Consider the following 16,044-nt stretch of genomic DNA (forward strand, 5'->3'; position numbering starts at 1 on the left):
AATTGAGCTCATTATCCAGTTGGGCCCCTTCTGCTAATCATTCTAGGTACAGGAAGTGGTAAAAGTTTAAATAAGCCAGCTGATACTTAAGCATTTTACTCTTTTTGAAAGTTGCCTAAAAGGGAATCAATTGCTAATGTCTTAATTTATTTAAGTTTTATAGCATTATCCATCTCCAGGCCCTTCACCTGTGCTCTGAAGTTTCAATTCATGCCAGGTAATACTATATTTATAAATTCAAACTGATATTTTCCTTCATAATTCTCTTTGCAGATTCACAAACATTAGAATCACATCAAATATCCACACATGCAATTGAGAAGCAAAATAATACAAAGATGAGTATTCGTTTTAGAATTGCAATTTCACCCACTTATGCCATTCACATTCCTTATGGTGACTTGGGGACCTCATATGACATCAAAATAAAAATGAGACTTGTGCCACTCTATTTTTTACAGCTCAGAAAATTTAAAAGAACATAAAAGGAAACAGTCCAGGACCTCCTAGACCAAAGTGTGAATATTGTCAGCAAATTCATGGCTTTGATTAAAGAACTCACCAGGAGTCCGGCTATTATGTTCCATCTCGCCACAACTCCCAGAATTCACACAAAGTTAATATGGAATCAGGATTTGCAATTAACAGTAAAGTACTGTGTAATATTTTGGCTGCTCTTCACACAGACTGGCCTTTTTCACCAGCTGCATTGTCATCTACTTTAAGGGCAAAACGAAACAAAATAAAATAAAATTTCCTCTTATGTTCCTCTTCACGATCAAATTAATTGCTATACCAGGTACAAATGAAAACATGCCAAAGAAACCTTTCTAAAGCAGCTCCGAGAATGAGATGCGCCACTGCTGGGGGGCTTAGCTCCCTCCCCAGCGACTCGGTGGCAAACAGTCCAGTCAAAGGTTAGCAGGGAGCGATGGCGGAAGCCACAAGTCAGTAAGCTCGGGGTGGGGGTGGAAGTGGGGAAATAAATACTTTCAACTGCACTGAATAAAATCAAATTGCTATCCGGACGGCAAGGGGGCAGGGAAGGCAGCTTCACAAGCAAAAATATAAACATAAAGGGTAGCTACCAAGAGAGTCATGTTTCTCAAAGACACACGCCTGTCAGCTTTCTCCTGTGGAAAGGGGTTAAAGCTTTTAAATGAACTGATGTGATAAATGCAAACTCAAAAGGACCAAAAAAAAAAAAAAAAAATGAATGTAGAAACAATAAAAGTAAGTAGCAGGACCGAGGCTACCTCGAGTTCTCTCAGAATTCCCGACTGTCCACAGGTTTCCAAATCCTCCAGTGCTTGGGACCAGAAGTTCTCCTCTTGTTCAGCCTCCGAATTGTCGGGAGCCCCTGTGAAACTGTCATCAAAAAGCACAGTCCGGGTTGAGAACTTGCCAGACATAATCCAGAATCTCTCTCTTTCCTCTCATGCACGCCCAAAAAATGGGAGATTCTTTTGGGATCTGGCTTTCTTCCAACTGTAACCTCCAAGTGAGGCAGCTTTCGGAAATGCAAAGTATCTCCAAGAACAGAGGGAAGGACCACGGTCTTACTAACTGAATTTGAGTTTTCACGGCTACTGTAGAATGAACCGCATCAGCATGGCGCCATGGGGGAATATCTTTCAGCTGCTCTGCCTGGTGAACGAGAAGTCAAACTTCCAAGAGAAAAATGTTTTCTCACTTATAAATATCAGTAGAGATCATTTAAGGGCTATCAGTTTTTATGAATTTCCTTAAAATATTTTGGTAAGGAACAAAATGCTAAAATATATCTCAATTCAAACTATGGGATCCTTGATGTATCTTTTTTTTTTAATGTAAATTAACGTGAAGCAAACTTTTAAAGGAAAAGAGAGGACACTAGTCAGAGTGAGGACAGCGTTTACAGATATAGATCTTCCCATGTGCTACTATTGTTTTCATCAGGGGAAACTGAGCTCTTGCCTTGCCGTGGGGTGATGCCATGCTCCTGCTGGGCAGGCACGGGTCTCTGAACCCTGCCAGGGGCCGGTGTGGGGGTTCCTGTCATGCTCCCGATGCTAGCAATATGTGCCACCGGAAGTAGACAGATTCAGATCTGGGCTAATGGCCGCAAAGCAGTTTGGACAGGCAGCTGTTGATGAAAACCTTACCCACTGACTGTGGACCGGTCCCAGTCTTCATTACTCAGCCCCACGTCTGGGTAAGTCTGGCTTCGTGGCTTAGTGACTGGGGACAGGCTGCCTCTCTGCTTCGGACCCCTCCACTCGTAAGTGTTGAAGCTGTAGCCTGAGGCCTGAAAGCCAGAGCCTGAAACAAAAATCAGGTGTCACCTTCTGTTTCTGAGAAGGACTGGAGAGGGTCTGTTTGGTAATTTGTCTTTTTCTGCGGTTTCTATTAGTTCACTCAAGGCAGCTGATGTTAACTGAATTTGGGATCAGAAAGGCCATAGGATAACACTCAAGTCTTATAGGCAAAACACATTCACACGCATTATGTTAACTGATTCCAACAACAGCTCTGAGGTAAGATCTTTAGACCCAAGCAGGAGAGCCCACTGTGTTGGACCTGTTTTTATTAGGGCTCCTGCCCTGCTCTCTCTGGGCAAGAAATCTGCTGGGCCAGGGGGAGGTGCCCCCAAGACCTGTATCCAACTCTTTCTAGAGCAAGTTCTAGAAAGTCAGAACGCTGAACTTCCTGCCCAGATACCCTGTGTCCACCTACAGGATGCGTGAGGGCTTCTTACCCAAGTCTGTCTTTTTGAGAGTGGAATTTGCCACCAGATGTGGGTTCCAGGCCCAAGGAGTGGCTAAGTGGCTGCTGGTTGCAGGGGTGTGGATGGAGCTTGGCTCTGCGGGGCTGGGGCCCACAAATGTTAGGGATGGGCCCGAGGATGACTTAATCACAATGAGAAATGACATTGTTAGCAAAAAGAGGGGTGGAATAAGAATGGTGACAGCAGTAACAATAGGGATCACAGGGTGGGTACTTATGTACCTGAAACTTCATTAAGTGCTTGATTTGCATCGCCTTCTTTATTCTTCATAACCTTCTTCAAAGGTAGTACTATTATTATTTGCATTTTACATATGAGCATACTAAAGGCTTAGAACAGTGGTTCAAGTATGTAGGGGTATCTGCAAACTCTCCCCGGGGGTTCCAGTCATAACCTTAGGAGAATCAGTTCTTAGACCCTCAGGGTCCTTAAGCACGTCTTCCCAAAATCAACCCCACCGAAAAGAACCAAGGGTCCAAGATCCGTTGGCTCTCCCTTCTCACTACCCCCTTCACAGTTGTTTTTCTGTCACTTTAACAAATGAAAGACACATTTCTTACGCATCTCAAACCTTTTGAAGGAGCTTGGCTCTGGGACGCAAAAACCCCCAGTCGTCAAATCAAGGAATAATTTGGGAAAGCCCCGCTCCTGAGAGAAGGTCTCCGGGGAGCAGCGCCTTAATTCAACCAGGCACAGACTCCTGGTAAGGTTTCCCCTGCCCCCCAACCGCCTGTCTCTCTGCATCTCAGAGTTAGAATTCAAAACAGTTGTCGGGGTGGGAGGTGGGCACATTATTATGTTTATTTGAATTATAAAATGAAAACTGACTTCCTTTCTGACAGGGAGTTCAGTCCGATTAGCTTGATAGGTGAGGCAGGGTGGAATGGCTTTGGCAATTGGGTTATAAAGTGGACATTTTCCACAAATTTGAGCTAAATCCATGGTTCCCGATTTTGACAAAAATATGTTAAGGCATATTAATGACCAGCTAGAAATTATAGTCTTTGCAAGTATTTAAATTTGGGGAGAAAAAAATGAGATGACAACTTTAAATGTGTGACGGGGTATGCGGTTTTTCAAAATTCTTTTGGGAGGTTTATTTATTTATTTTTTAAATTTTTTATTTATTCATTTGTCAGAGACAGAGAGAGAGAGAGCACAGCAGAGGGAGAAGCAGGCTCCCTGCTGAGCAAGGAGCCCGATGTGGGGCTCGATCCCAGGACCCTGAGATCATGACCCGAGCCGAAGGCAGACGCTTAACCGACTAAGCCACCCAGGTGTCCCCTTTTGGGAGGTTTAAATAGGAGAGCAGGGGCTTTCGGGCAGGTCTGACTCTACAGCGTGTGCTATAATCATGATACATGGCTCCATCCACCATTTCGGGTTGTGACCCACTGTATGTGTGTGTGTGTGTGTGTGTGTGTGTGTCTGTATGTGTTTACGTGTGTGTACCAGGTTGCAATATAATATGTATTTCTTACTGTGTTTAAAATCTATTAAGACAAAAACCAAACAAAAAACCCCCAAAAAACCAAAATAGTTAATACAGCAAACAGGCCTTGGCTGCCATTTTCACATACAATGAAACGAGCGTATCACATAAGATGACTGTCACCACAGCATCCCTGTTTCGTCTTACTCACTTTCCCTCCACTTGTTAGAACCTATAATATCATCCTTACTAATAGAGCGCAGAGGAAGCAGGATGCCCAAAGGATAATGCTCTGATCAAAAGGACTTGATCTCAAGAATGCAGGGGAATGCCCACAGCTGCAAGAACCTTCTATGAACGTTCTGTTTTAGGATACCAAGTATTAGGAGTCCTTGGTGCAGAGAAAATATTTACAGTTTGATATCTCATTTTCTTCCTGGGTAATAACAGAAGTATGGCTAGCCATTTGGGAAGAAATTTTGTGTGATCAATGTGCTGTTTTCTGTTGAAAGTGCTGAATTAAGGAAACTCACGGGTCTCTTCTTGAAGGGGAGTGCTGCAAATCACTGCATTTCTCCTGACTTTTTCTTACAGGTTATCCATTTTCTCCTTCCCAACCAGAGAAACCAACCCCCCAAATAAGTGAAGTCTCCCTTTTCGTGATACAAAAAGAGGTAGGGGAAGCCTCACTTGCCTTAACTAGCTTTCAACTTGTGAAGAGCCAAATGCCAAATGGTGGTGTCCTCTGGACAGTATCCTTTTCTGATAAGCATTAACCTGTTTGATCGATCAGTTCCCTGGGGAAATTCCAACATGTTTTAAACTGGACAGATTAACTTTCTGATTTTCCTTCCAACTGTTGTTTGCAAGTAGTTCTTGGTGATTGGGCAAGAGTGTAAGGATGGCCTTGAGCAGATGGGCAGCATTGTTCGTTACTCGGGAAACACCTCTTTCGGAAAAGCGTGTCTGCCTACACCTAGGGTGCCTTGTGTTAGTAAGCAATATTAAATGATTATTGCATTACAACAAAGCAGGGCATGAAGAGGGGATAAAATTCAAATATCCTTGGGTTAGGTATAGGCTCAAAAGACCTGGGTCCATGCTGTGCTGGCACAGGGACCGAGTAAGAAACATGGGTCCAAATCCCAGCTTTGCCACTTCCTTGCTCTGTAGCCTCAGCCAACTCGCCTCAGTATAAGATAGGGATAACCATACATATGTGCCTCACCAGCTTGACATGAGGACTGAGAATAACATACACAAACTCTCAAACATAATGAGGTTTTAATAAATACAGATGCCCATCACTTTTATTATGTGCTAAGCCATTCAACTTCTCAAGATCTCAGTTTCCTTCTCTTTCATGCTGCCTGGAATGTAGGTGAAATAACTGGTACCCTGGTAACCAAGTGCTAGGCATAATAAAGAAGAAAAATTTAAGAGCACGGGTCTTCAAGGACTGTGGAGTTATATGCCAGCTCTGAAATGCCTACTTTTATTTTTATTTTATTTTATTTTTTTAAAGATTTTATTTATTTGACAGAGAGAGACACAGCCAGAGAGGGAACACAAGCAGGGGGAGTGGGGGAGGGAGAAGCAGGCTTCCCGCTGAGCAGGGAGCCTGATGCGGGGCTCGATCCCAGGACCCTGGGATCATGACCTGAGCCGAAGGCAGACGCTTAACGACTGAGCCACCCAGGCGCCCCTGAAATGCCTACTTTTAAAAAAATGATTTAAGTCACTGTAATATTAGGGTATTCAGTTCTATTCAGCTAAATCAATCCAACTGATATGCTGGGTTACAGTTAGTTTTGTAGATCTGACTTCCCTCTCATTCAAATCCCAACATCTAGACTTGGGTTAGGAGTAGGGAGATAGCAACTGATTCTGGCTGCATGTCCATCCCAGCTTTTCTAGCAAAACAAAACAAAACAAAAAACCCTCCCCTCCAAAAAACAAAAAGAGTTGATATTTTAATCCATAGCTGACTCCATTTCTACTTCTCCACTGATTTAGAATGGATAAAGGTGGGGATTGATGAACATATTAACATATTGATTAACCTACCTAGTACTGTGCGGTACCAAAGAGCAAAGCTTGCTTGGCGAGTAGTGACAAGCTCAGGATGTGTAGAGTAAAAGGTACTACAAGGAACTGTCAGGAGATGAGATTGATGAGTGGTTGGGAACTAGATTACAAAGAACTCTGGTTTAAACTGAGTACCGTTATCCTAAAACAACAGAGAACCATCAAGAGGGTTTTTGTTTGTTTGTTTTTTAAGGGAGGGGCAAGATTAGATATAGTTTATTTTTTTTAAAAGATCATTGATAGGAATATACTCAAAGTAAGGAGATGGTGAGGAAGTAAATATTTCAGGCCTGATGAAGGCTTTATAACAAAGGTGTGGTGTCTAAATGTGGTGTCTGGGAGGGCCTCCAAATGTAGGGTGACAATTGGGTGGAGGCAGATGGTGTGGGCAGTGAAAGGATTCACCTGAGGCAGAACAAAGGATATAGAAGTTTATTGAATACACAGCCAGAGAGCAGCGAGCAGGACAGGATGGGAGAGGTTTGCCCTGAGGCAGAGGGTGGGGGCTGCTTTTTTAAAGGGGGAAGGTGAGGAGGTGTGGCGACCTCTGGAATTCTCCTTTTTTTTGGTGACTGTGCCTGGGTATCTTAAGGTGGTTCCCCTGTTGGGCCTGTCTGTATCCAGCCAGGGGGCGCTATGGGCCCTTTCTGCATTCTATCGCTCAAGCCTGTGTGCCTAAAAGTAGCCTCCACAACAGACAGTAGCAATGAATGGAGAGACAGGAGATATGTGAAGCTGGAGGTAGGAGAAGCTGGGTCCTAATGACACAGCGGGCCACCTGCCTCATCCAGGGTCTTTACTACAGTGGGAGAAAAATAACTAACTCATTTAAACAGCATCATTTGTATTTTCTTTCATATGTAAGTGAACTCAATCCCTAACTGATGTAGGTGGAGGATGATTGCGTAATTTAAAATAGGGAATGTCTTTTGACAAAATACAACATCCTTTCCTGATTAAAACTCTCCAGGGTATAGGGATAGAGGGAACATTCCTCAAGCTCATAAAATCCATCTATGAAAAACCCACAGCGAATATCATCCTCAATGGGGAAAAGCTGAGAGCCTTTCCCTTAAGATCAGGAACACGTCAAGGGTGCCCACTCTCACCACTGTTGTTCAACATAGTACTAGAAGTCCTAGCAACAGCAATCAGACAACAAAAAGAAATAAAGGTATTCAAATTGGCAAAGAAGAAGTCAAACTCTCTCTTTTCGCAGACGACATGATACTTTATGTGGAAAACCCAAAAGACTCCACCCCCAAATTACTAGAACTCATCCAGCCATTCAGTAATGTGGCAGGATACAAAATCAATGCACAGAAATCAGTTGCTTTCTTATACACTAACAACGCAACTGTAGAAAGAGAAATTAAAGAAACGATTCCATTTACAATAGCACCGAAAACCATAAGCTACCTCGGAATAAACCTAACCAAAGAGGTAAAGGATCTATACTCTAGGAACTACAAAACACTCATGAAAGAAATGGAAGAAGACACAAAAAGATGGAAAAATATTCCATGCTCATGGATCGGAAGAATAAACATTGTTAAAATGTCTATGCTACCCAGAGCAATCTATACCTTCAATGCCATCCCGATCAAAGTTCCAATGACATTTTTCAAAATGCTGGAACAAACAATCCTAAAATTTGTATGGAATCAGAAAAGACCCCGAATCACCAAGGAGATGTTGAAAAAGAAAAACAAAGCTGGGGGCATCACGTTGCCTGATTTCAAGCTATATTACAAAGCAGTGATCACCAAGACAGCATGGTACCGGCACAAAAATAGACATACAGACCAATGGAACAGAATAGAGAACCCAGATATGGACCCTCCACTCTATGGTCAAATAATCTTTGACAAAGCAGGAAAAAACATGCAATGGAAAAAAGACAGTCTCTTCAATAAATGGTGCTGGGAAAATTGGACAGCCACATGCAGAAGAATGAAACTCGACCATTCTCTAACACCATTCACAAAGATAAACTCAAAGTGGATGAAAGACCTCAATGTGAGACAGGAATCCATCAAAATCCTAGAGGAGAACATAGGCAGTAACCTCTTTGACATCGGCCACAGCAACTTCTTTCAACATACATCTCCAAAAGCTAGTGAAACAAAAGCAAAAATGAACTTTTGGGACTTCATCAAGATAAAAAGCTTCTGCACAGCAAAGGAAACAGTCAACAAAACAAAGAGGCAACCCACAGAATGGGAGAAGATATTTGCAAATGACACTACAGATAAAGGGCTGGTATCCAAGATCTATAAAGAACTTCTCAAACTCAACACCCAAAAAACAAATAATCAAGTCAAAAAGTGGGCAGGAGATATGAAAAGACACTTCTCTGAAGAAGACATACAAATGGCTAACAGACACATGAAAAAATGTTCATCATCATTAGCCATCAGGGAAATTCAAATCAAAACCACACTGAGATACCACCTTACACCAGTTAGAATGGCCAAAATGGACAGGGAAAGAAACAACAAATGTTGGAGAGGTTGTGGAGAAAGGGGAACCCTCTTACACTGTTGGTGGGAATGCAAGTTGGTACAGCCACTTTGGAAAACAGTGTGGAGGTTCCTCAAAAACTTAAAAATAGAGCTACCCTATGACCCAGCAATTGCACTTTTGGGTATTTACCCCAAAGACACAGATGTAGTGAAAAGAAGGGCCATATGCACCCCAATGTTCATAGCAGCAATGTCCGCAATAGCCAAACTGTGGAAAGAGCCGAGATGCCCTTCAACAGATGAATGGATAAAGAAGATGTGGTCCATGTATACAATGGAATATTACTCAGCCATCAGAAAAGATGAATACCCAACTTTTACATCAACATGGATGGGACTGGAGGATATTATCCTAAGTGAAATAAGTCAAGCAGAGAAAGTCAATTATCATATGGTTTCACTTATTTGTGGAACATAAGGAATAACATGGAGGACATTAGGAGAAGGAAGGGAAAAATGCGGGGGGGGAATTGGAGGGAGAGATGAACCATGAGAGACTATGGACCTGAGAAACAAACAGGGTTTTAGAGGGGAGGGGGGATTGGTTAGCCCAGTGATGGGTATTAAGGAGGGCACGTACTGCATGGAGCACTGGGTGTTATAGGAAAACAATGGATCGTGGATCACTACATCAAAAACTAATGATGAGGGGCGCCTGGGTGGCTCAGTCATTAAGCGGCTGCCTTCGGCTCAGGTCATGATCCCAGGGTCCTGGGATCGAGCCCCGCATCGGGCTCCCTGCTCGGCAGAGAGCCTGCTTCTCCCTCTACCACTCCCCCTGCTTGTGTTCCCTCTCTCGCTGTCTCTCTCTCCATCAAATAAATAAATAAATAAAATCTTTAAAAAAGAAAAAACTAATGATGTAATGTATGGTGACTAACATAACATAATAAAATTAAAAAAATAAATAAATAAAATAAAACAGGGAATGTCTGATGGAAATTAAGTAAAGACAAGCTTCTTGCCACAGTTGAGAAGTTCAGAGCCCTGAGGAATATCCCTTTACACAGGGAGTCAAACTTAAAAGCCATAGGAGGAATGGAATGAGTGAGGCAGCCCACGTGTAAGAAAAACCAACTGCCAGAAATATAATTATATAATTGTTTTTACTGAATGATGCTGTGAGCACATAAAATTAAATTAAAATGCAGGGATATGCAAGAAATATTCAAAGTGTTTGGATGAGAATGTGGTTTCAAAATGGCAGAGCAAAATGGTTCTCTACCTTCTCTAGAAATCACCTCAAAACAGAAAGGGTTGATTTTAAATTTAAGCTAGATTTTAAATTCAAAATTGATAAAAGAACACATTGAAAGATAGATGTAATTTTAAAAAATGTATTTCCTAAGTAATTACTCCTTTTATTTAGAATTAGAAATCTTCCTTTCTTTTTTCCTCCCTCTTTCTTTTCTTCCTTCTTTCAATCTAGGTTTCAATATCTGTTTTTATCCTTTGTATCATAATGTGAGGTATGTTATGGACTGAATTATATCTGCACCTAAGTTCATATATTGATGCTTTAGCCATCAATGTGACTGTATTTAAAGATAGAGCCTTTAAAGGGGTAATTAAGGTTAAATGAGGTTATAAGCTGGGGCCATATTTTAATCTGATTGGTGTCCTTATAAGAAGAGAAAATTTGGACACACACAAGAGATACCAAGGATGAGCACACATAGAAGAAAGGCCATGTGAGGAAGGGAGAAGGCAACCATTTGCAAACCAAGGAAATAGACCTCAGGAGAAACCACGCCTGATACCTTGATCTTGGATTTCTAGCCTTTTAGACAGTGGAAAATGAATTTCTATTTTGTTCAGGCCACCTAGTCTCTGCTATTTTGTTATAGCAGCCAAAGCACACTGATACAAGGTATAAAATTCAGTCTAGATTCCTTTCACTGAGAGTAATGTTTAGTTTTATGCATTAATGTCATGGAAAATAGGTCTTCACAAATGTTGGCACTTCAAATAGCATATGGAATCTTGGTACTATGATTTTTATTTTGAGGGTAACCATACTTCAGATACTTGTAAAATTCTCATATTCCAACAGTGTACTCTTTGGTTTTCAGTACTACAATATTGGGCAGATTAATATCTTACATTTGTAGCTCTTAATTCACACTCAGTATTAATTTTAAAAAGCGAAGTAAATAATGTTGGTTCATATCCATAAAATTTGGAATCACAGAATGGTTTTGGAATTCAGTCTTCAACTCTACAGTTTTGGGACTGTAGCTCCTGCCATTACTTTCATTTTTGGAATGCAATTTTAGTATAGGAAAGCGAGCCAGATAATTCCCTGCCAAATTTGTTTCCTAAAAATCTAGTTTTGTTAAGAATGAGAAAATCACATCATGCATTTATGTAACTATTTGTAATTGTTCTAGCCAAGAAATATTCAAAGTGTTTGGATGAGAATGTGGTTTTAAAATGGCAGAGCAAAATGGTTCTCTACCTTCTCTAGAAATCACCTCAAAACAGAAAGGGTTGACAAATAACATAAACTACATCTTCAGCAAAACTAGAATCTCAAACCATAAATACATAAAAAAAAGTTATCAAATTCCATGAATCAAACAGGGGGTGGAAGGTGGTGATAAGAAGCTAAGAGGAGACACCTATTACCAGTGATTTCAGAGAGGGCCCAGTCTTCCAAAGCAGGGGCCATGGCAAAGAGCAAAACAACAATGCTTTGTTTGGAACACTAGAATGGATTATATAGGCTGGTGGCAGGAATTTCCCCAGAATCAGTGCACCAGGGTAAAGCCAGGGAGGTGGGTGGAAAGACAACACCTATAGATACACCACTAACTACAGGAAGCAATCTATCAGTGAGGCAGGCTAGCAGAGAGGAATTCTGTATTGTTGGCAGCCTATAGTTGCCAATCTCTGGGCTGAGTAAGAATGCACTCATTACAGGTTACTGTGAACTGTGGGGTAATTTTTGCTAGCCTGGAGCACAACTTGGGCTCTTCTGTCTCAGACCTTCTTTCAAACTTCCAATATAGAAAGAAGTCATCTCATTCAAAGATGAGCAATAATTCAAAAGGAACTGGCATAAGATGTATACCAAGTTAATATTAAAAAAAAAAAAAGGAGAGAAGGAACAGAAAAACAAAGCAATAGCTGATGAAGGATACTCATGAGTACAAGACTGCCATGCAGTAAATGATAAATATGACCAAATAGATCATCACAAAATGTTAAAAATCCACACTGAAGCCATCATCTCTATAAAGCAAGAGATCAAAGCAGAGATATAAGAGCTCACGGAAAACTGGCAAACCAAAATGATAGAAGGAGATAAAACATGAGCTTGTAGAGAGCAGAAGAGATATTAATGAGAAAATGCTCAGTGTTCTGCTCTGTGTTACTCTCTTTATGTACTATGTTGTGTTCCCTAAATACATTAAAGGGAAGTTGGGCTCTTTGACTGTACATGTTGGTGTCTCTTTTTTTCCCCTAATTTTTTATTTAAATTCTAGTGTAATATTAGTTTCAGGTGTACAAATAGTGATTCAACACTTCCATAATGTTGGTCTCTTCTCAGCCATCAAAATCTTCATGAAAACTACAAGGAAGCATGGAAATAGATGAATTATGCAGCGAATTCTAGTTATAAACAGAAAATCTAAGAACGGAGTAAAGTTAATCAGATTAAAAGCAAAAATTTATTTTAGAAAACAAGAATAGAACTGATAAATAAATGCAAGGGTCAGTTCTTTGGAAAAATGCCAAATAAAAATAAACCATTAGCAGTATACTCATGGGAAAAAAGAATAAAAACACAAATGTACCAAATATGGAACAATATTGGGGATATAAATCTAGAAACCAAGAAAATAAAAACAATCAAACAAATTTCTTAACTGTGTGCAAATACATTTGAAAACCTGTATGAAACAGATTTTTTTTTTAAAGATTTTATTTATTTAGTTGACAGAGAGAGACACAGCGAGAGAGGGAACACCAGCAGGGGGAGTGGGAGAGGGAGAAGCAGGCTTCCCACAAAGCAGAGAGCCCGATGTCGGGCTCAATCCCAGGACCCTGGGACTATGACCTGAGCCGAAAGCAGATGCTTCGATGACTGAGCCACCCAGGTGCCCCGAAACAGATTTTTTTTCCTGAGAAAATACAAATGATAAAAATGACCTCAAAATGGATCCAGCAATCCCACTTCTGCATACATATCCAAAGGAAATATAGTAGGTATCGTGAAGAGATATAACTGTGGCATTACTCACAGTAGTCAAGATACGGAAACAACCTAAGTATCCATTGACAGATGAATGAATAAAGAAATGTAGTATATATACACAACAGAAAATTATTCAGCCATAAACATGAAGGAAATCCTATTTGCAAGGACATGGATGAACCTGGACAATATTATGCTAAGTGAAATAAGTGAGAGACAGAAAAACAAATACTATATTAGCTCACCTATATGTAAAACCTAAATTAAAAAAAAAAAAGTCAAACCCAACTCTTAGAAACAGAAAATAGAATATGTTTGCCAGGGGTTGGGGAGTGGGAGAAATGGAGAGATGTTGGTCTAATGGCATAAAGTTTCATTTATAAGATGAATGAGTTCTGGGAATCTAAAGTAGAGCATGGTGACTATAGTTAAAAATAATATTGTACTGTATACTTGAAAAGTGCTAATAAAGTAGATCTTAAGCATTCTCACCACACACACACAAATGGTAACTATGTAAGTTGATGGGTGTGCTCATCAACTTGATGGTGGTAATCATTTCACAATATGTGCGCATATCAAGATCATCACATTGTACACGTTAAATATACACAATTTTATTTGTCAATTATACCTCAATAAAGCTGAAAAAAGTACACTCAAAAGAGAGAAATATCTAAAGATTAATGTGGGATAAGACAGAAAACATAGCTACCTGAGTTGAGTCAGGAATTACAGACCAAAAGAGCTACACCATCCATGAGAATGACAGACTCTAGGTACCAGCAAGTTATCATTCTCCCCTTGTATTGACTGACCTTTGCTAAATCCAGGGAAAGGGTTTTCTGAGTTAGAAAGAGGAATAAAGGGGCCCCTGGGTGGCTCAGTTGGTTAAGCGTCTGCCTTCAGCTCAGGTTGTGATCTTGGGGCCCTGGGATTGAGTCCTGCATTGGGCTCCCTGCTCCACAGGGAGCCTGCTTCTCCCTCTGCCTCTGCTTCTCTCTCTCTCTCTGTCCCCCATGAGTAAATAAATAAAATCTTAAAAAAATAATAGAAAGAGGAATAAATAAGACAGAAGGGGGCCAAAGCATAAGATTTTGATAAGGCAGAAGGGCATGAATATAAGGGTCAGGAGAATGAGAAGTGGAAGAAGCTGACCCAGAGGCAGACTAGAAAAGTTTTTCATCCTAGAGCTGCACAGTAGAATTGAGAGTCATCCCACTGTGAGACTTCTGTAAACATACCCCTTTCCCCCCAGCTTTGATCACTCTATCCTATTTCTCTCTGCATTAACTAATACTTTGTACTGTAGGACTTGTTAATTGTCTGGTCCTTCAGCTGGGTTACCTCTTCCATGAGAATAGAGACCACAAATCTTTTGCCGATCATTGTATATCCACTGCATCTTGGCCTAATATTGTGCCAGCCATTACATATTTGTTGAATGAAAGAATGGGGCAAATTTGACATTTTGGAGAAGCAGCAGAGAATAAGGAATGTGGCTGCAGAGACATTGGGCCCAAGGAGGAAGATGTGCATCATGGAGGTGTGATATCTTACTGGGAATGGGACAGCTATTGTGGACTGTAGGGTACAATAAGAATTTGCAAGGTCTTCCTGGTATATGGTAGAGAGTCTGTTGAGAGGCTGGAGGCACAGGTTGAAGAGATCACCTACATCTCACAACACAGTATTTAACAGGGAAAAAAGTGTGGTTCTGTGCCTTGCTTTTAAAGAGTCAACTTCACTCGCACAATCTGGAAAGACTTGGTTTAAGCTAATAACACAAGTAAAAGAAAAAAAAAGCTAGACTTTGAGATCTTGGTAAGCAATAAACACAAAATGAGTGACAGACAGAATTCAACCATCACAATTCTATGTTGAGGTTGATAGGCTGCTTTCATATGTTCTAAAATTTTCAGCGATGAAGGTGACAGGCTTGAGTTGCTCTGGGCTGTCAGACTGTTGTGTAACCTTCCTTTCTGATGCTACACTTTAATAAGCAGAGAGTTAAACTTGAACACACTCAGAAGAGAGGCCCTCAGGATGATAAAGATACTCAAAAGTAAGTTTTATGTGAGGAACCTTTAAGGACCCGGGGCAATTTTGTTTGGAGAAGGAAAGACTTTAGAGGGGCATGAGAGCCGTCTTTGAGTTATCTGAAGGGCTGTCAAAAGGAAGAGGCTTTAGTCTAGTTCTGAATGACCTTGAGGGTAGAATGGAGACTAACAGGCAGGAGCCACAGGCAGACAGATCTCCATTCAATACAAGTGAGAACTTTGGGCTCCGGGCGCGGGTTGGGGAGATCTGCCTCAGCCCTCAGGGAGCCCTGGTCACCATGGGCGCTTGGGTCCGCACACGAGCTGACTTCGAAATGCTCTGCTAACACTGAGATCCTGGGATCAACCAGCCTTTCGTCGTCCATGTTCCTTACGAGACCTGAGATGAGTGCTTGGGAAGCGCTGTTTTACAAATATGAAGTATTGTTCCTGCGTTTTCGTCTTGGAGGACGTGATTCGCTCACAATTGCCATCTTCTCTCTTTAACCTCATGAAGATTTCTAACTTATTGATGCCGAATTTAATATTATTATGACTACTAGTCTCTGTCTAGGAATTCAAATTTTCAAAAGCTTCATGAATAATAAATGGTTCTTCATTTTTTATTCATGTGGGAAAGGCTCTATATTTAGTATGCTAATCAGGGTCCTCATCCTATGGTGTAAAAGGACAGAGTAGCTAAGTTCTTTTTTTCAAATTATTTTTTTAGTTTTTAAATGTATTCATTCATTTTAAGTATTCTCTACACTCAACGTGGGGCTCGAACTCATGACCCCAAGATCAAGTGTAGCTCGCTCCACTGACTAAGCCAGACAGGCAGCCCTGAGAGTAGCTAAGTTCTTACAGATTACCTTATGGGCAGAACTCATTAAAATCAGTAACATCCTTACAAAAAAATCTGTGTAACAAGAGAGCCTCCATATTAAGAAACAATAAATAAGCAAGCACATTAATAAACAAACCTCGGAGTC

At 40.8% G+C, this 16,044-nt stretch overlaps 1 protein-coding gene across 7 annotated transcripts in view; it reads right to left on the bottom strand.

The window, feature by feature from the left end:
* The window catches only part of GRIP1 (glutamate receptor interacting protein 1), a 660,303-nt gene that overhangs the window by 21,882 nt on the left and 622,377 nt on the right, over window positions 1-16,044 (bottom strand). For 5 of the 7 annotated variants that reach the window (XM_078076240.1, XM_078076238.1, XM_078076241.1 and 2 more), the window contains 3 exons: window positions 2,145-2,301; window positions 1,257-1,368; window positions 1,089-1,133 (listed from right to left, as the gene is read on the bottom strand). In XM_078076240.1, coding sequence (XP_077932366.1) covers window positions 1,089-1,133; window positions 1,257-1,368; window positions 2,145-2,301 — 314 coding nt within the window. The remainder of the gene's footprint in view (window positions 1-1,088; window positions 1,134-1,256; window positions 1,369-2,144; window positions 2,302-16,044) is intronic. The other 2 variants (XM_078076242.1, XM_078076237.1) reach the window with 1 other exon arrangement.

The sequence above is a fragment of the Halichoerus grypus genome, chromosome 6 (assembly GCF_964656455.1).
Source record: "Halichoerus grypus chromosome 6, mHalGry1.hap1.1, whole genome shotgun sequence".
Taxonomy (NCBI): domain Eukaryota; kingdom Metazoa; phylum Chordata; class Mammalia; order Carnivora; family Phocidae; genus Halichoerus; species Halichoerus grypus.